General features: G+C 43.8%; 1 protein-coding gene across 4 annotated transcripts in view; it reads left to right on the plus strand.

Moving 5' to 3' along the window:
- Positions 1-19,990, plus strand: part of PRDM10 (PR/SET domain 10) — a 79,925-nt gene that overhangs the window by 38,314 nt on the left and 21,621 nt on the right. For all 4 annotated transcript variants that reach the window (XM_053367836.1, XM_053367834.1, XM_053367835.1 and 1 more), the window contains 7 exons: positions 1,181-1,418; positions 2,798-3,039; positions 4,486-4,689; positions 7,316-7,388; positions 8,617-8,734; positions 9,978-10,107; positions 11,096-11,320. In XM_053367836.1, the coding sequence (XP_053223811.1) occupies positions 1,181-1,418; positions 2,798-3,039; positions 4,486-4,689; positions 7,316-7,388; positions 8,617-8,734; positions 9,978-10,107; positions 11,096-11,320 (1,230 nt within the window). The remainder of the gene's footprint in view (positions 1-1,180; positions 1,419-2,797; positions 3,040-4,485; positions 4,690-7,315; positions 7,389-8,616; positions 8,735-9,977; positions 10,108-11,095; positions 11,321-19,990) is intronic.

Genomic DNA, 19,990 nt, shown 5'->3' on the forward strand with positions numbered 1-19,990 from the left:
TTGTTACAAAGGTTTTAGATTTTAATTAGCTAGTCTCTTAACCGAACCCTGTGTTTGAGTGCATTGGTGTTGTTTTCTCTGGCTTTCATGGAGTGAGAAAATTATAGCCAGGATCATTTTGAGGGCATATTTTAATGTCAAACTAATTAAAGCAGAAAATGGAGACCCTGGGTGGCTTCACTTGGAGATGGAATAAGGAAAGGGGTAAGCTGAGTTGCAAAAAGCCTTTCTGGGGAGCCAAAGGTTTTTCTGATTTAATGCCGCCTTCTTGCCAGTCTCCATCATTATTAGTGAGCTGAATACTTTTTGCAAGGCTTAATAAGACGTTGGTCTCGTGAAAGCAGGTTCTTGATATTCTCTCACTTTACAGCAAATAGACCTGAGATGGTGGCTTGGCTCAAGATGCCTACTGTGTACATGGTTGCAAAAGCATTTGAAGCCAGCTGTTCTAGAATCAAGTTCACCAGACCCTTAATAGTTCTGAGATATATTTTCACACACTTAGTAAAGTTCCCCACCTGGCAATTGTCTCCTATGCCTGAACAATGTGGAGAGTGAACTACATGAGATTTGAGCCCACCTGTAGTCAAAAATTTGGCAGTGTCCAACGGCAGCAGGGCAGCTTAGGGAGTAAACAGAAGCCTGTGTGATCCACCCTGCGCTATCCTCCAACACTTCTCTTCTTCCCCTAGTGTCCACTCCCCAAGGCAGCTGCCTCCATCGGCCTGATGGTAGGGCCGGCCCAGCGTGCATCCATTTCAACATTCAACGTGGCAGTAGAGGATTTAGCTGCCATGCTGCCTGCCACCCATCTCTCATACCACCCAGTTGTCCTACTTGCTCTAGGCAAAAATTGAAGCCCTGCTTAGGTATACCTCATCTTCTCCAATCTTGAGTCATCTCCAAATAACTTCTACTGAGAACAGACCCATTTAAATGAATGAACCTAAGTTAGCTTGTTTATTTATTTATTTCATAAATTTAGCACACCGCTTGATTGTAAAAACAAACAAAACAAAACAAAACCCAAAGCAGTTTGACTTCACTGGGTCTATTCTGAGCAGGGCTATCAAGGGGTACAACCCAAGATGCCACTGGTATTAGCTGAGATATGATCATTATTATTTTCTGGTTTGCTGTTCTGGATCACAGCACATTTTTGCTGATTTCCCCTCCCTAGGTATCAATACCAGTGCACAGCCAAGTTTTGCCTCCTATGGAGGCTGTGGATGAGTCTGGTCCTCTAGAACCTTTGCACAACCCAATAAGTGATACAGAAGCGAAAGAGGAAAACGATGAGGATGATGAGGATGATGACGACGACGAGGATGAGGAAGATGAGGAAGAAGAGGGAGAAGATACCGACATGGATGAATGGGATCCAGATCCACCTCATCCCTTTGACCCAAATGACCTGTGTAAGCATTCAAGTGTGTCTTGTTTTTGCTACGCCTCTTCTCCCTTTCATTGGCTTACCACTGCAATATGGGAATGAACCCAAAGCCATTTCATTTGAATTGCACTCCAGGAATTGGTACTTGGAAGCAAGCGGAGTGTTGAAACTAGCACCGCTGAGCCAGAGAAGTAGGGTCACTCTTGTCGGATTTACTTTGTTTTTAGTTGAACCCTGAAATCTTATCAACCAGTGCCGGGCACCAAAGACAAACATTTGGAATTAGAGAATATGGGAAGGGCCATAGCTCCATGGCAGGGCATCTGCAGAAGTCCCAGGTTCATTTTCTGACATCTTCAGGTAGGACTGGACACAGATCCATGTCAGAGACCTTCCAAGAAACACTGCCAATCAGTGCAGACAACTGCCAATCAGTGCAGACTGAGCTTGGTGGACTAATGATCTGATTTGGTGTGAGACATCTAATGTTCACATGGCAAGTTGTTTCTGAGCACCTTCTGACTCTAGAAATAGATTTTCGGTACTGGAACCGAGCTCACAGTCCAGTCGACTTACTCCTGGTTAGCTTTCTGCATTTTAGCAGCCCAATAAAGATGGGGATGGTTGTTTAGTTGCTACTGTTGTTAAACTATTGGGAGTCAAGAAAACCTTGGCAATCTACTACAAATTACCCAGAGATCTACAAATAGATCGTGTCTACTTAGTCAGCTGCTCGCAGTGGCCTAAGTCAGGATCTAGTGCAATGCTACTAGTGCTGGCACAAGTTGCCTCCTCAGTACCAGTGGGTGGGTGAGCCAAGAACCATTTATTCAACTGAATTGTGCAGGGGGGTTGTGGAGGGCAGAGGGGAGTGGAAGGCAGTGGAACAAGCCAAGTGGACTGGGGTACTTTCCCCTGAGCTTTTCTACAACCTTTCCCTGTTGGAATCTTTAGGGCAAAGCTCTCTGCATGAAAAGTCAACAACCAAGTGCTGCTGCTTCTCAGGAGAGGAGGAGAATCTTTCCTCCACTATCCCATAGATCCAACTGATCTGGACATGGAATGATTCCAACTAAGCCCATGAGGTTGAGGATTTGTGCAGTAGGGACAACCCTTTCAAACAATAGGTGTCCTTTAGCTACTCTGAATGTGGAGGCCTTCGTTGCTAGAATTTGGTTGAGAGTTTCCAGGTTCTGTGCCTCCGGCTTCTAGTATATAAATTAAGGTTACCAGACGTCCCCGTTTCCCATTGACAGTCCCCAGATTTACAAATCAGTCCCCATACAGAACCCATTGAGGCTGAGAAGTGTCTCTGGATTCATTGAAAAAAATCTGGTAACCTTAATATAAATGGGATGTGGGACTGTGTCATGTATTCCTGTCCTTTCCAATTATGTCTTTCAGGGTGTGAAGAGTGTAATAATGCACACCCCTCAGTTTGCCCAAAGCATGGACCCTTGCACCCGATCCCAAACCGGCCTGTACTGACCAGAGCAAGAGCCAGCCTTCCTTTAGTGCTTCACATAGACCGATTCCTGGGAGGAGTGTTTTCCAAGCGGCGCATTCCCAAGCGCACACAGTTTGGCCCTGTGGAAGGACCCCTGGTCAGGCAGTCAGAGCTTAAAGACTGCTATATCCATCTAAAGGTAAAGAGGCACCATGCATTTGCTGTGCGACCTACACGTTTCGAGACACACATTTTGTGCAGTATAGTAATTTCCCTGGAAGGAACTCCAGGGACTCACAAGAAATGGGATCAACGTGACTATGTGATCATACACATCCAGTACGCAGTGCAAATAGAGGAGAGGCAAGACATTTCATGTAGTGCCAGAAGCATCTTGGCGTTCAGTATGCAGGAATCCCACTTCCTTATGGAGAACTAGCTCATAACGATCAGGAGCAACAATAAGTCTTGTGCTAAATAAAAGACTGATTGTTGTGGCATGAGCTTTAGAAGACAAGAGCCTACTTCATGAGATACACAAAGTGAAAACAATGGGCATAAATTTCTGTCTATATGTAGATGCATGGGTCACTGACTCACAGAGGTATTGAAATCACTCTGGTACTTGGAAGTGAGAGTTCTACAGCCTCTTTGGGTTTCAATTTTCAGGAGGGGGAGGACTCGCAGTGACAGCAGGAAGCATAGATCTCTGCAGACAGAGTTCAAGTTTCATTTAACAGCAAATCAAGGGGCTTCAAATTCCAGCTGTTCAAAAACACCTTGCAAAGCTTATGTCAGGTCAGGATGAGCTCCTTCCAGAATTAGGGGCCACCTCAACTCTCATTCATTTTTGCCTCCTCACCACAGCTGACCCCATCCATGACTTAAATTTGGGGAGGACTGGTCAAGCAGCCTCCATCAGGCCTTCCATGGTTATCCCTTGGGTCATGGCACCATTGAAAGTGTTTGTGTGTTGTGTGTGTGTAAATACACATACATATTAGTATTATTTATTTGTATGTGCTAACTTGCCAAAATTGTGTATTTGTGTGTGGATAGATGGATAGATGGATAAATAGATGGATAGATAGATGGATAGATAGATGGATGGATAGATGGATAGATAGATAGACAGACAGACAGACAGACAGACAGACAGACAGACAGACAGACAGATACACACACATATATGCATGTGTGCTCACACAAGCAGAGGTCCAGTGCACTTAAAAATGACTGTTTTGCAAGATGACTTCAAAAAGGTGAAAGCATAGATTGCATTCTTGAATCAATCAGCTGAAATAAATGACTTGAGATAAAGTAATCTATGCTAAGCCCACAGATGTAAATGGGTTCAGGTATACTCAGTCTTGCAGGTTAACACAACTTCACCTGTGAGATAATAACTCTTTGTAATGACTTCACCAACCTAGACTATGATGCAAGCTAACAAAAGCTGCTGACAAATCTGCCAGTCTTCAGCAGCTTCATGCTCTGTCTGCCCCGTAAACCTTTTTTCTTCTTCTAATTACCTGGATTCATGATGCAAACTATTTCTTCCATTGTGGACACAGCAGCCACATCTCACCGACATCCTCTGTTTGTGTGTGTACGTTTATAGATAATATATTTTATCTTGCCTTAGGTGTCCCTTGACAAAGGTGACAGAAAAGACCGGGGTCTGCAGGAAGATCTCTGGTTTGAACTGTCTAGCGAGGCTCTTTGCAACTGGATGATGTTTGTGCGGCCAGCCCAGAATCACCTGGAGCAGAATCTGGTCGCCTACCAGTATGGCCACCATATTTATTACACAACGATTAAGAACGTGGAACCCAAACAGGAACTCAAGGTATGGGGCAACCTGCATTATATAGCTTCTTTTTGCTGAGTCAAACGGCACAGCTTCGCAACCTGCTAGAAGGGTTCCCTACTGCTCAGCAGAGAGATAAAGCCTTAGGGGTTGATTCATTCATTCATAATTCCCATGGTTCTTGTTCTGAGATGTCTACCCTATCTGTACAACCATGGCATTCCAGGGTGTATGGGTGACATGTTTTGTTGTCTGTATTGAATCACTATAGGATAATGAACCTACCAGAAATAACAGCCCATTTGATCACTTATGCTGGAAATGTGGGTCAAGAATTCTTGATCTTGCTTGGGTCTGTTGACTCTCTGTTCACTCCAACCACTGATTCACCTTGAATGTGTAAGCAAATTGGAGGTTGAGATGAGCCTGATATCATGCACCTCCTGTATGCACTGAAGCATCTTGGTTTACTTTTAATTCTCTCTCTCTCTTTCCCCCTTTGTGGCACTTTCCCCTGCCCGCCCATGAATGGGATTGGCTTTTCTCAACTAATGAGGCACCATTTACTTCAATCAGCGTACCTCCGAGGTTTGCAGTTTGGCCTGTGCGTGTGATAATCTGACTTTTCTGCTTGTGATTCCAATCACCACAAAGTTATTTTTATCCCATGCTTAAAACAAATCAAGTGGAACTTGGAACAGTTGGGAGAATAGCTTTTTATATTAAGCTTACAGCTTGAGATCTGGAGGGCAGTCAAAAGATGAGTGCTGCCATCTGGGCTTTTCCTGTTTCTTGCCTTCTCCACTTCCTTTTCTGCCTTGCTCCCTAATCCTGCAAGTCCTTGAAATGTGCAAGATTTTGATAGGACCGAGAAGGAATCTGTAGTGTGTGATCCAGCATCGGCTCTTGACTTGCCCACCCCCTCCCTCTGTCCACAGAATACGAGCCAACTCCTAGGGGCTGAGGTCCCTTTGCCCCCAAATGAAATATTTGAGGGCCCTGTACCCCCCAAAAAAGTTAATGGTCATTGCCATTCAAATAGTTCGCATGTGTCATGTCATGTGACCTATTATGTGGGGCAGGGTTTACCTGCCTCCCCCCTCCCAATATTTTATTCAAGTTGGCACCCCTGGTCCACAGGATGGTGGAGATGATGCTGTGGACTACACACACACACACACACACACACACACACACCTCATTTGAATTGTCCTTCTGGACGTGTTCTGGACATGCCTTTATCTAGTTTTGAACCCTATAATGCATTCCACAAGCGCAGCCGCTAGAATTACAGTTTTATTGTTCAACTGTTTTTAATGGTTTTACTGGAGAACACATGAAAGATGTAATCCAAGACACAAAAGAGAGTCATGTATTCTCCCCCTTCCTCCACACAGTATAACTTATGGCATTTTGGAAAGTGCTCATCCCTCCTGCCGTACTTTCACTATTGTGACAATCAGTGAATGAGGATTTGTGATTAGAGTTGAACCACTCAGCCACACTGTCTGTGCAATAAGATGAAATAAATTGCTATAGTAACAGCCTCTTCAGAATATTCATGGCTCGGCACACTTAAAAGGCCTCTTGACACTTGTACAAAAAAAAAAAAAATCACTTTTGGAGCTACTAAAGACATGTGTACTTGAATTTATCTCTTTCTCTTTCATGTCAGTGTCACCCATGTATAAAATGAATAATAAAATGCTAGCTGATTCAAGTGAGAGCCAGTGTGGTGTAGTGGGTAGACTTTGTTTGTTACTAGAACTCCCTAAGATCCACTCACTGGAGCCTAGTGCAAACAGCATATTTGGAATTATATAATCTTGAGCCTGTGGATTTTCTTTGAGTACCAGAATTGAACTCGCAGTCCTTCTGCACAAAAAAAAATACTCTTGCTTACCCTCATCCCAGCTTTGCATTTTATCTCAGCTGTATAATTTGGGCAGCAGGGGTGGGTGGAATCATTTTGTTGTTGTCACTGTTAAACAATTGGGAGTCTGAAATCTTTGCAGATCTACCAGTAGATCCTATTCCACCGTCTGCCCAGATGTGTTGTAGTGAATTGAGGTGGGACACAGGTGGTGCTGTGGTCTCTTGGGCTTGTCGATCGGAAGGTTGGCAGTTCAAATCTCTGCGAAGGATGAGCTCCTGTTGCTCTGTCCCACCTCCTGCCAACCTAGCAGTTCGAAAGCATGCCAGCGCAAGTAGATAAATAGGTACCGCTGTGGCAGGAAGGTAAATGGCATTTCCGTGCCATCTGGCACTCGTCACAGTGTTTCATGTGCCAGAAGCGGTTTAGTCATGCTGGCCACAGGACCCAGAAAGCTGTCTGTGGACAGACACTGGCTCCCTCGGCCTGTAAAGCGAGATGAGTGCCACACCCCATAATCACCTTTGACTGGACTTAACTGTCCAGGGGTCCTTTACCTTAGTGATTTGAGTGTCAGACTTGGACCAGGATGGCATGGCTTCGAGTCACAGCTCACCCAAGAAGCTTTCTTAGCAATGCTGGGAGGTCACTATCTCCCGGACAGGATGGCCTCTGTGTATGCTGCCCTCAGTTCCTTGGTGGAAGGGCAGGATATAGCTGCAATAGACTAGCAGTTAATTTTTTTTATTCTCCAGTGAAAATTCTAATTAATCCCATGTGAATTTGCTGCAGGTGTGGTATGCTGCTTCATATGCTGAATTTGTCAATCAGAAAATCCATGATGTATCCGAAGAGGAAAGGAAAGGTATTTATCTCCTTTACTTTTCCAGTTGATTGTTTAAATCATAGGGTATATTGCAGCACTGAATTAGCACTAGCAGGTGGAATTTTGCATGCCTAGCTCCAGATAGACTCAAATAATAATTGGATCTAGGTTAAGGCTGCATTGCCAAATTTTGTTTGTTGTTAAATATGCTTCTACATAATTAGTGGTACACATTAAAAGAGGCTGTCTTTTATTGATGCACATGGTAATAGCTGCTGTTGGCAAACATGGCCTGCAATTGAAGTACCCCCCCAAATCCCCCTTTTCGTTCCCATCACTATGATGGATGGTGCACAGACACTATCAGATCGAGTCCTTATGCAAAAACGGAGCTTGAAAACAAATATAAGTTCTAGTTGCTTCATGGAAAGATTGATAGAAACGAAACCTCAGAAATCTAGTCTGATCTACAGACTGAGCTTTTCACTGTCTGTGATTCACTGTGGTGCAGAATTTGCACTTATTTTAAAACAAAAATTCAAGCATCTAGTTCTCATGATTGAGATAGGTTTGAAAATGTGCTGATCCTGGGTTCAATCTATGCAGTTCATGTATTATTCAAGCAATTTGTGCAGTAACCATATTCAATTGGCTGCTAGTATTTTCCAAAGCTGCAATAGACAGGAGCAAAGACCCTGCTTGATTTCCTAACTTTCCTTCTTTCATTCCAGGCATGTCCTCCCACCCATTCCCATCCCTCCTGCCCTTGGTAGTCTTATACATTTAATTCCTGTCCTCTCCTGGCCAAAAATCCCATGTTATGCAAAAAAAAAAACCCCCAAACCACCATTGAATTCAGAGTAAAATATTCAAACTGAGTTTATGCAAAATAAATGTTGTAGAAGTGAATAATTTATTTGGAGTGCAGAATTTAAGTTATAGCAACAGCCAGAAAGGCTTTTTCCAGTAGGTAAACTACAGAGCAGCTGAGCACTTCTGTAAGGTGTAAGAACAAGAGGGAATGTAGATGTAGTATTCCCTGTCTTCTTATAATCTTCTCTGTCCTTCTGTGTGCCTAACCCATGTTTAAAGGGGAATAAAATACAGACTGTGAGCAAAAGGTGTGTAGAGCATATTCCTTAGTCATTCTGATCTCTGTGGCCCCCTGAAAGTACAGAGGATGGAGGGGGGAGTCTTTGGTAGAAATCTGAAAAGCTTGGTGGCGTCTGAAGTTTTCCTTATCGATTGGTCTAACTTGAAAATGCAGTTCTCCGAGAGCAAGAAAAAAACTGGCCATGTTATGAGTGCAACCGACGGTTCATGAGCTCAGAGCAGCTCCAGCAGCACCTGAACTCCCATGATGAAAAGCTGGATTTCTTCAGCAGGTATTTATAAGTGTGCAGAAGCTCAGCTTTTCAAAGCTGAGTTGTTCCCTGCAGGTTCTTGTTTGAAAGCACAGAGAGAGAGAGAGAGAGAGAGAGAGAGAGAGAGAGAGAGAGATTTCCTAAGAAGAATGTACAGAGACTATTTTCTCCTGAAGGTTGTGTGCCACAATCTCCTGAGCTCAAAGGTGAGAGCCCCTTTCTCCAGTAATGGGCTGGATTGCTCTTGTGCCACGTAGAAGCGAGTGGGGCACATTTATGTATTGCAGAAGTTCAAAAGGTCAGGACCCCAACCAGTTAACTAAACGGCAGAATGGCCTTTAATGTCCACATGGAGTGTGTGCCCTCCTTGACTGCAGGAGTGCTATTGTATTTGTTTCCTTCTTTCAGGCCTCTCCCCTTTGCCCAAGGTCCATTTGGGACTGGGAGGCTAGTAGGTTGCCGCTCACCTCTGGAATCTCCCATGCTGCATAGCGGGAGATAGAGGATGTGCTCAGGGATCATTCTAGGGTTTCATAAGTCGACCCATGTCCCGAACGATCGAAACCCAGAAGTGAGTGTTCCGGCTTTCGAACGTTCTTTTGGAAGCTGAATGTTCAACGGGGCTTCCACGACTTCTTATTGGCTGCAGGAAGCTCCACTTTGGTTTTCGAACATTTTGGAAGTCGAATAGACTTCCAGAACGGATTCCGTTCGACTTTTGAGGTACGACTGTATAGCCTCCAGTTGCCTCCAGTGCTGGTCATATTCAGAGTAGCCCCCTTGAAATAAATGAACATAGCTAAGTTAGGCACATTCATTCCAGTGGGACTACTCTGAGTAAAGCCAAATTGGATACAACCCTTTGATGGAATGAAAGAATGGGGCAATTTCAGGAGATATTTGGGGCCACATTAAATGAGGATGTGACCCTGGGGCTGCAAGTTGCTCACCCGTGATCTAAACTGACATTTTCATGTTTACAACAGTGATCTGGACTATGTTCCAGGGCATATCCCTGGATACCAGATGCTGAGGGCAAACAGGAAGGGAGGGTTATTGTCTTTGTGGCATGCTACCTGGAAGCCTCTGGCTGTTCATTTCTGAAAGCCCCATTGTACAGCCTGTTCCCATGTTTCACCACAGGAATATGTATCTTTGGCACCTGATAGAAGTCTGAAAGACTTTTGCTAAATTGACTGGACCCATGAGACTTAGGAATACAGATTGCTCCCCTCTCTAACTCAGTTTCCTATATATTTTGCAGAGCAAGAGGCAGAGGTCGTGGAAGAGGAAAACGAAGATTTGGACCAGGCAGGCGACCGGGTCGCCCTCCTAAATTTATGCGCTTAGAAGTAACAAGTGAAAATGGAGGAAAATGTGCGGAAGGGACACAGGTATCGTTTGGTAGCAGCAGGCAAAGGAGTTTCCAATGAAATTGGGAGCATGAGTTTGCTTAACTGCTTTCCTGATCATTCCCCCAGTCCATATAAAGTTGACTCAGAACTAGCCTGGGAAGGGGTATCTCAGTAGCCTCTGTCATCAATGAATTTCCAGTGCTGAACACATACAAGGGATGTTGAAGTTGCATCAGAAATATCCTCAGCAGCATTTGCCCATCGGCAATTCTGTGCTGCAAAAAATTAGCAAAACAAGGAGAACTATCTTAAATTGTCACGCAGTATACAAATTTAATAAATAAAATAAAAAACCATGCCCCTTCTTTTTCTGATATGAAATGGACCTTCTTCTGCAAAACCAGCATAGCCTAACCATCATTGCTGTACCAGCAGCAGCTAGACTGGTGACGGGGCGGCCGCCGAGACCACATAACACCGGTCTTGAAAGACCTACATTGGCTCCCAGTATGTTTCCGAGCACAATTCAAAGTGTTGGTGTTGACCTTTAAAGCCCTAAACGGCCTCGGCCCAGTATACCTGAAGGAGCGTCTCCACCTGCAACGTTCTGCCCGGATGCTGAGGTCCAGCACCGAGGGCCTTCTGGCGGTTCCCTCATTGCGAGAAGCAAAGCTACAGGGAACCAGGCAGAGGGCCTTCTAGGTAGTGGCGCCCGCCCCGTGGAACGCCATCCCATCAGATGTCAAAGAGATAAACAACAACCTGACATTCAGAAGACATCTTAAGGCAGCCCTGTTCAGGGAAGTTTTTAATGTGTGACATCTTAGTGTATTCTTGGTCTTTGTGGAAGCCGCCCAGAGTGGCTGGGGAAACCCAGCCAGATGGGCGCGGTACAAATTAATAATAATAATAATAATAATAATAATAATAATAATTATTATTATTATTATTATTATTATTATTATTATTATTACCATAATACGGCGGGCAGCGATATGACCACCATCCATTTGATTTGCAATTTCAGGACTTGCTGCATTTCTCCAGCAAGGGGCAGTTTGATGAGGCTGGGCAAGCCACGCTGAACGGATTGGACCAACAGGAACAAACACCGGTGCCACAAGAGACGCCATCATCCTTGGATCAGCAGCCTGAGAGCCACCCTTTACAGCTCCAGCCGCATGAACAGACTGTGGTGGCTACCCAGAGCACAATGACAGCAGACGACATGCGGAGAGCTAAGCGTATCCGGGTAAGCGAAGAACTCAGCAGCTGGCTGGGGCTGTGTGTGCTCCCTGCGTGTCTGTGGGTTTACTGTTAAGGTCATCACCATTTTTACTGGCTCTGTTCGAACCCCTTTAGACAGCAGACTGATATGCAGAAGTTAAGCCGGCAATGTCCCCCACACCCCACCCCATAATTATATTTCCAGGCTTAAAAGGTTTTGTCTCCTTAATTAATGCATGTCAGGCTAATCTCTTAAAGAAAGGGTTGCCAATGTGCTGTGCTCCAGATGTTGCTGGACTTCAGCTCTCATCATCTGTGCTGATGATTTATTTATTTAGATCATTTGTACACCACTCTTCAGCCAAAAAAGTTTCCCAGAACGGCATACATACAGTCTGTTAAAACCAGACAGCCCCTTCCTGCAGGCTTGCAATCTAATAAACACCATGGCCATTCTGGCTGGGGCTGATGGGAGTTGTAGTCCGACAACATCTGTAGGGCACCATATTGACTACCCCTGCTCTAAGGCTCAGAAGCAGGGCTAGTAAGAATAATTGGTAGCCTTATTCGTAAGTGTGGAGTCCGGCATTTTGTGGAAAAACTGTTGCCCCGAGAATCTCAGATTTCACGTTGTAAAACAAAGAGCTTTAGCCATTTTGGGGCACAGACTCAGACACCAGAAGGTAGCAACTGATAGACCTAGCAGTCAGTGGCTGGAATTTCAGTGCCCCAAATAACTTCCATAGCCATCTATGTTGGTTTATTTACCATACCTTTCCTCCCTATTCCTTTCATTATTTGCCTTCTCTTGCTCTCCTGCATCAAAAAGAAATTGTATGAAAATCTGTGTCTTCTAAACAGTAACTTTTGCCGGATAAGACATACATATTTAAAATTCATACTTAATTTATATTTAGTATAGAATTAGTGTCCTTTGTTCAAAACTGGGGAAGGGTGGTTTGCTGTAAAGTATTCACAGCCCCTCATTTGCTATTTTCCACTCAAAGTTTGATTTGCCTCTTAGTTACTGCTGACCTTTTACCCGAAATTGGTGTCAGCTTCTAAACTTCCTACACCCGACATTTCAGGCAGAGAACATCTCATCGCTCATAAAAAGAAGACAGACTTCGCGCTAAGAGATGGTTGCCTCTTTGCGGATGCTTGATTTGCCTGCTGGTTACTGCTGACCTTTTTACCTTAAATTGGTGTCAATCTCTAAACTTCTTGCATGACATTTCAGGCTGAGCACATCCCACTGCTGCTGCAAAGACAAACTTCACACAAATTGCTCAGTGCCTCTCCTGATGCTAGGAGGAACTGGGCAGCAATTGAAGTTGATTAGATTCATGATGCTCAGCTAGTCCTTCCTGGGAATCTAGTGCATCCAGTCTGGCAGGCAGACGTATTCCAATCTGCTGCATGAAGTGGGGTGGACTAGCAGGCTGCTCGCAGCACCATCTGTGTCTATGTCGCTGTGCTCTTGCTGTTGGAAGACATTGGCAAAGAGGCACCATGACCTTGGCCCATATCCATTTTTCCTTCGAAGGCAAAGATTTCATTTAATGATAAAGTTCTTTTGCGGGGGGCTGCAGACCTTTGCGATATTAAAGCCTGCATTGAGAACTCTGTATACCAAAAACAAATACTCTGAGCCCATGCTTTCTGGCAGCTGTGTGCTAATCTTCTGTCAAGTTTAAGAGGGAAATTATTCAGACAAGTAAACCTCCAAACTGTTCAGTTGGAAGATCAGTTTGTGTAGCTTAAATACTTCTTTCCCCATCCTTCTTTCTGTGCGAAAGATTTTGGTTGCAAAAAGAAACAGCTGCAAACAGGTTGAACTTTCATTTGCTTGTAGCTTCAGAGGGCTGGCTTTTCTTTCTTTTTCAAAAAGTGTGTGGATGCCTTAAAGAAAGAGATTGAGCAAGATCTAAGTTAATTGCACCGGGGTGAATTCAACACCATCAAAGAACTTGCTCCACATGCAAGTTGGCATGTTAAGAGTACACCTTGGCAATGCTTCCTAATTGGCTGAAGAACATTAACCTCCCCCAATACAGAAATAGCAATGCATATCAAATAGGTTTTTAAAATAAAATTTGTTTTACAAGAAGCTTTCTCGCATACTAAAGTGTATTTTTTAAAAATCACTTGCTTTTTTTGCATAGCAAGTTTATCAACTGTTTATCAACATTCCCTGAAAATCTTTTGACTTCACCTTCAAATGCATTGGGTTAGAATCTCTAATGGAATGTTGTGAGAAGTATCTGAGTATTCAAGGCCGGGTGTCGTTTTTAAATGCATCATTTATGTGAAAACATTTTGGAGGACTATATTATATAGGCATCTGTAGTCTGCTTGTGTATTTCGCATTGCAGCATGATTACGCTTTGCTGTCTGCAGTTTCCATCTTCTGCTGTGTTAGTTGAGGCTCATTTGCTTGAGCCTCTGCTGAGTTTTTTCCTTGGCAGTTTTGGCATGCCACATCTCGCTGTCTTCTTGCTGAATCCTGGCCATGCTTCCTCGTCATTCATGTTAGAAGATTCAGAGCAGACAAAAGAAAGCATTATCCACGCAGTGCATAGTCTAAACTATGGAATTTGCTCCCACAAGATGTTGTGATGGGTACCAACTTGGGTGGTGTTATAAGAGGATTAGACAAATTAAAGGAGGAGAAGGCTAGCAAGGTCCACCAACCCTGACGGACAAATTCTTCCTCCATTGTATGTATGCTTCTGAATACCTTTTGCTGGAAACTTCAGGAGGGGAGAGTGCTGCTGTACCCTGCCAAGGCTCTTCGGGATGAAATTACAGACATATCTATGGGACACAGCAGAGGCACAGAAAAACAACAGCAGCCACCTGCTCCTTAGTTCTGAAAGGCCCCATTCTAGGAAAACACTTCTCTTGGGGCCCTATTGGGTTGCATTCGGCTAACCTTTACCTAGAGTAGACCCAGCGCAGTCTTTAGCATATGCGCCACCGGGGTGCAAAGATCCGCCCAGCACCCCCAAATTTAGTTTTGCCCCCAAATTAACTTTTATTATGCTTATGTCAGACACCACACTTACACCTTATCTCTTGTTTACAAGTCAAGCGCCGCCATTGTGAATGGCTAGCGCAGCGTGTCTTTGGTAAATGAGCGCACAAAGTTGAAAGTCCTTTAGTGAAACAGTAGGTATACATTTCAGTATACCTAGGTATGTATGTATTTTGTTTTTCTAGCTTGATCAAAATTATTTATTATTTCATAACAGGTAGATAGTTAAGAGCTTAGGCGGCTTCAGCAGTGGGCGCTTGGCGCCCCCCAGAATTTGGCACCCAGGTGCCCCACACCCCTTGCACCCCCGGGTAAAGATGGCCCTGAGTAGATCCACTGAAATGAATGACCATGACTAACTTTAGTGCGTCTGCTCTGAGTAAAAGTTTGTTGAATGCAACCCTTAGTGTCTTAATTCTAGAATATCAGGCTACAAAAGGCCTTTTGTAATGGTTCCCTGCATAAGCTTCTGTTTTACAGTCTGATTTGTAACGGATATTTCTCCAATCTCACCCCGCCCCCCCCCCCAGTGCTTTCTGCTCAGTTGGAAGTGCAGGCCTGTTTGCTTGGTGTGTGTTTTTACTCCCTCTGCCCTGCATAACTTCATAAAACTGCCTACCATGTCACTTCCTGTTAGCTTCCAATGGATTTGCTAGTCCCATTTTTCCTCCTGCTATTAGGTAACAGATTTCATCAGTCATTTTGTGGCTTGTATCATAGAAAACTAGGATGTTGGGCTAGAGCCCTTCTCCCTGACATTATGGCTTTCTGTTTGCAGGGAAGGTATGTTGTTATTTTTTCACACACGGAAGCATTCAAATATGTGCTTCCCCACATATGGCCTTAAATAGTAATAGTCCTTGGGGAGAGTAGGCTGCATCACCTTATGTTTCCAAGTGTGTAAGAACTTTTTCTCCAATTATTAGGCTTCTGAGGCAAATAATGAGCTGCCAGAATCTTTCCCAGAACAGCTATTTATAGCAGTACAGTGGTACCTCGGGTTACATACGCTTCAGGTCACATACGCTTCAGGTTACAGACTTCGCTAACCCAGAAATAGTACCTCAGGTTAAGAAGTTTGCTTCAGGATGAGAACAGAAATTGTGCTCGGGTGGCGTGGCAGCAGCGGGAGGCCCCATTGGCTAAAGTGGTGCTTCAGGTTATGAACAGTTTCAGGTTAAGAACGGACCTCCAGAATGAATTAAGTACTTAACCTGAGGTACCACTGTATAGCTTTATACCCTTTCTCATATCCACCTGCTCAACAACCCTTTGAGGTAGGTTGCTTATTATTCCCCTTTCCTTTCAGGAGATAAAAGCTGAGGGGGGTAGTGACTGGCTTAAAGACACACAGGACTGGTTTACACAAGTTATGTCTACGAATGAGCTTCCTGACTATTCTGGATATGCATTTCCATGGGGGAGGTTTTTAGCAAGCAAACTGAGCAATCACAGATACAGCTGGCAGCAATTCCTGCGATTGCAGTGGCAGAAAAAAAATGCTGCTGGGATTCCAAGAACCTGCCAGATATAGTTGTGATTGCTGTATTCAACATTTTTCCACGCAAGCAAGTGGCTGTGGAACATTAGGATTATTTGTAATTAGGCGGAAAAAGCCATATTTGACTCAGGCACCATCTGCACTACACACTACACATTTAAAGCACTTTTGAACCATTTTAAACTAATGGTTTCCCCCAAGGAATTCTGGGAATGGTTGTTTCTTAAGGGTGTTGAGAGTTGCTGGGAGCCACCTATTTCCCTCATGGAACTATCGTTCCCAGAGTTCCCTTGGAAGAGGAATTGTTCGTTTGACCCAGTGATGGCCAAACTCAGCCCTCCAGCTCTTTTGGGACTACAATTCCCATCATCCCTGACCACTGGTCCTGCTAGCTAGGGATCTTGGGAGTTGGAGTCCCAAAACAGATGGAGGGCCAAGTTTGACCATCACTGGTTTAACCAGCCTGGAAATTGTAGCCTTGGAAGGGAAGCAGGGGTCTCCTAACGACTCTCAATACACTTGAAAAACTACGGTTCCCAGGATTCTTTGGGGAAAGACACAGCTGCTGAAAGCAGCATCACGGGGCTTAAATACATAGTGCAGATGGGACCATGAGCTCATAGACTCCCTTGTGTACGGCTTGGGTGCTTCTATTGGTAACCCAAAGGGAGTCTAAATTCTCCTTCTGACCATATCCCCTTGGGCTACTCTGGACGGTGCTCTAACCATTGAGAGCAGTGCGAGGAGACAGATGTGTAAGAATGAGAGGGGGGAAACCAGTTTCCATGTAGCCCTTTGGATTGCAGCTATAGTATGCTGTGCAACAGCTGTCCCTCATACAGTGGTACCTCGGGTTAAGTACTTAATTCGTTCTGGAGGTCCGTACTTAACCTGAAACTGTTCTTAACCTGAAGCACCACTTTAGCTAATGGGGCCTCCTGCTGCTGCCGTGCTGCCGGAGCACGATTTCTGTTCTCATCCTGAAGCAAAGTTCTTAACCTGAAGCACTATTTCTGGGTTAGCGGAGTCTGTAATCTGAAGCGTATGTAACCTGAAGCGTATGCAACCCGAGGTACCACTGTATAGCAGCAGTGGTAAATACTCTCTCTCTTTTATAGCCAGAACTGAAGGAGCCTAAACAGATTTCAACAAACATTTATGACCATGGGGAATGTTGCAGTGCCCTGCGCTGCCCTGCACCTTCTTTAAGAGGCTGAGTAGGACACCTGAAGGAGAGACCCTGGCAGGTGTTTCTCAAGCCCCAGCTCTACGCACCTGACAGGCACTTTCCAATTCCAAGCAGAGCTTCTGTCCATGTGGCATTAAACTTTCCTTCGCCACAGTTCAGTTGCACTGCTAACTTGGGAATGTGAAAGTGTTTCCACAAGCCTGATGTGTGGGGATGTGCGGTGCATGCTAATAACTTACATGGTTAAATACAGTTGCCTCCTCTGTCTCGCCCTGCGATTCCCCACCCCCTCCTTGTTGGTATGGATCAGAATTAATATTTAATGTCTGAGAAGTAGAGTGGAAAACAGACAATGGTTAATAATAGAAGAGAAATTGCAGCCCGAGAGTGCAAATTTTCTTGGCTGTTTTCTCCCACTCGGTGGGGGTATATGGAGTCCTGCTGCCTTTTCAATCTTTTGCTGGGCTGGTGTCTTGTAATTGGAGATCGCATGTACAAAAACATAGAAATGGCTCCCACGCCAGCTACCTGCCAGCATCAAAATTCCTCTTTAATTACTGAAGCACGCAGGACACTTGGAAGCAAGGCTGCAAAACCAGCTGTGAACTGTTCCCACTGAAGCCAAAGCAGAGATTAAGAGAGATGACTCTGTTGCAATGGGTTAATCTGGAAGGACATAAGTGTGTGTGTGTTGGGTTTTTTTTTTAGTGCTATTTAACATGAACGTAAGTGAATACTAAGAGTGAAGGTACACATAGCATTTGAAGAGCAACAGAGGTGGTGTGATAGCATCTTCACTGCCCTTCAAACACATGCTTTATTATTATTTTTGTCCTAGACTGAGCTGTGTAGAAATAATGAAATGGTTCTACACGTTTTGGGTATAGGAAAGGTTGAATCAAGTGAAAGTCATTTCCTTTGTTTTAGGGAAACAAATGCTAATTGTGGTGGGTGCCTATTGGTTTGCACCCATGACATCACAAATACGCTTCTCTCCCTTTCCCTTCCTGCATCTCAGAAAAGTCAGCCATTCTTGAAATTATTCTGATAATCTTTGGAATGCAAAAGACAGACACATGTGCCTCTCAATTAAACAAACAAAAAACTTGCAAGGTTGTGTGCTTGCCCACACAGAATTGCCCTGTGATATAGAAAGTGACTTGTTTTCTTCTTCCATCTAAAAAAAAACCCCACCAACCTTTTGCAGTGGATGGAGTGCATTTCTGTTTTCCACCATGTAGCAAACATCTGAATATTATTTTATTAAAAGAGCACTGAGGCTTTTATTGCAGCAACAAAGCTAACACCTTAGCAGCAAGGTTCCAATTTACCTTTTGGTTGGCTGTTTCAGTTTTGAGACTGAATAGGAGCCATGGTAACCGGAAGACTTTAGAAGAATTAACGTTGACTATCCTAATGTTACATCTATCTTTTCTGAAGAGTGCATAATTAAGATCTTGCACTAGCAGAAAACAAGATGCATTTCTCCCCAGTGTGGATAAATGGTTAAGTCCAAATCTGCAGTGTTGTTTGTGAGCATAGATAAAGTAGAGGTTAGTTGTTCTAGATTAACTCATTTGTGATGTGAAATCATGCAGGTACCCTAAAAATTTCTTCACAGGGTGGGAAGAAGACTATTGTGGCTCAGTTCAATCTATATCCCATTAAGTTCATGCAAAAATTCCCCTTGCGTTTAGTGACTCTAAATCAACCCTGAATATTATACTGGAGGCATTAATTTTTACCTGTTGCCCTTTTTTAATTGTGATTCAAGGCTTGGTACAGTAAAATCTCCCTTTATTGCTATAATGAAGAGTAGATGTTACAACCTGCATACAGATTAAGTATAGCATGTATTTGTAATTGTATTTAAAGAGAAAGAAAAGGGACAAAATGGCTCCAAGAAAGGAGAAAGCTACAGACAAAAAACTCCATAATTACTTAAATGAGTTTTTGTCACATGTATTAATGACAGCCAATTATTGTTAGTTTCTCTACTACTAAACACATTTTGTTCTCTGTGACTAAGTTTGATTAGCCTGTGTTTTCCCAAGTCTGAATAAGTAATGTTTTGTTTGTGGTTAATATTTTGCCTCACACTATCGTTGTTAAGATTCATTTGGTTTCCAAAGATCATGAGTCATACTTAAAAGAAAATGATGGGTTTTCTAATGTACGTCTAATTAACAGAATGAAAACTGAATTTTTCTTTTTGCTCAGCTATACAAAACATTGAGAAGGAAAGAAGCAGTCCCAGAGCATTCAAGTTAGCATCTAAGGAGCTGCAGCTCTAGTGCCTAATCTATTGGATGCCTCAGATTTTGAATAATCTGGGAGACGAGTGCTTTCCCCCCTAGAAAAATAGGTACCAGTACTCACCATTAAGTTGTTACAATAAGTGCCACACTTTTTAACAACAAAAAAGAGGTTCCGGTACTGCGTATCCTTGAGTACCCCATGGGGGGGGAAAGCACTGTGGGGGAGGCAAGCATTTAATTCTCAACATGATCCTTTGTTAGATTCAGCTGGAGTCTTGTGAAACCTTCATAAGTTAGCTGAAGCATTGCTTTCATTGTTTAGCAAAAAGGATGAGTAACCTGCTTGCCTCTTGCAATTCTTGGACCAGAAGCTGTCAAGCTTGGGGTGGGGTGGCTTTGGGTCTCCAGATATCGTTGTCCTACAACTCCTACCAGCCGTGATCACTAGGACCCTCATACTTACAGGACTGCCTCTCCTGGTATGTCCCACAGAGGTCCCTAAGGTCCATGAAAATAATAGTTTAAAGGTCCCCGGGCCCTAAGGAAGCCAGACTATCCTCCCCAAAAAAAAGACTCCTGGATTTTTGAATTTTATTGATATTGATGCTGCATTTTATGTTGGTGTTTTATGCTGTTTTAAAGTCGCATTTTAATCAATGCTTTATATCTGCTGTTAGCCGCCCTGAACCTGGTTTTCAAACTGGGAAGGG

The sequence above is a fragment of the Podarcis raffonei genome, chromosome 15 (assembly GCF_027172205.1).
Source record: "Podarcis raffonei isolate rPodRaf1 chromosome 15, rPodRaf1.pri, whole genome shotgun sequence".
Lineage (NCBI taxonomy): Eukaryota > Metazoa > Chordata > Lepidosauria > Squamata > Lacertidae > Podarcis > Podarcis raffonei.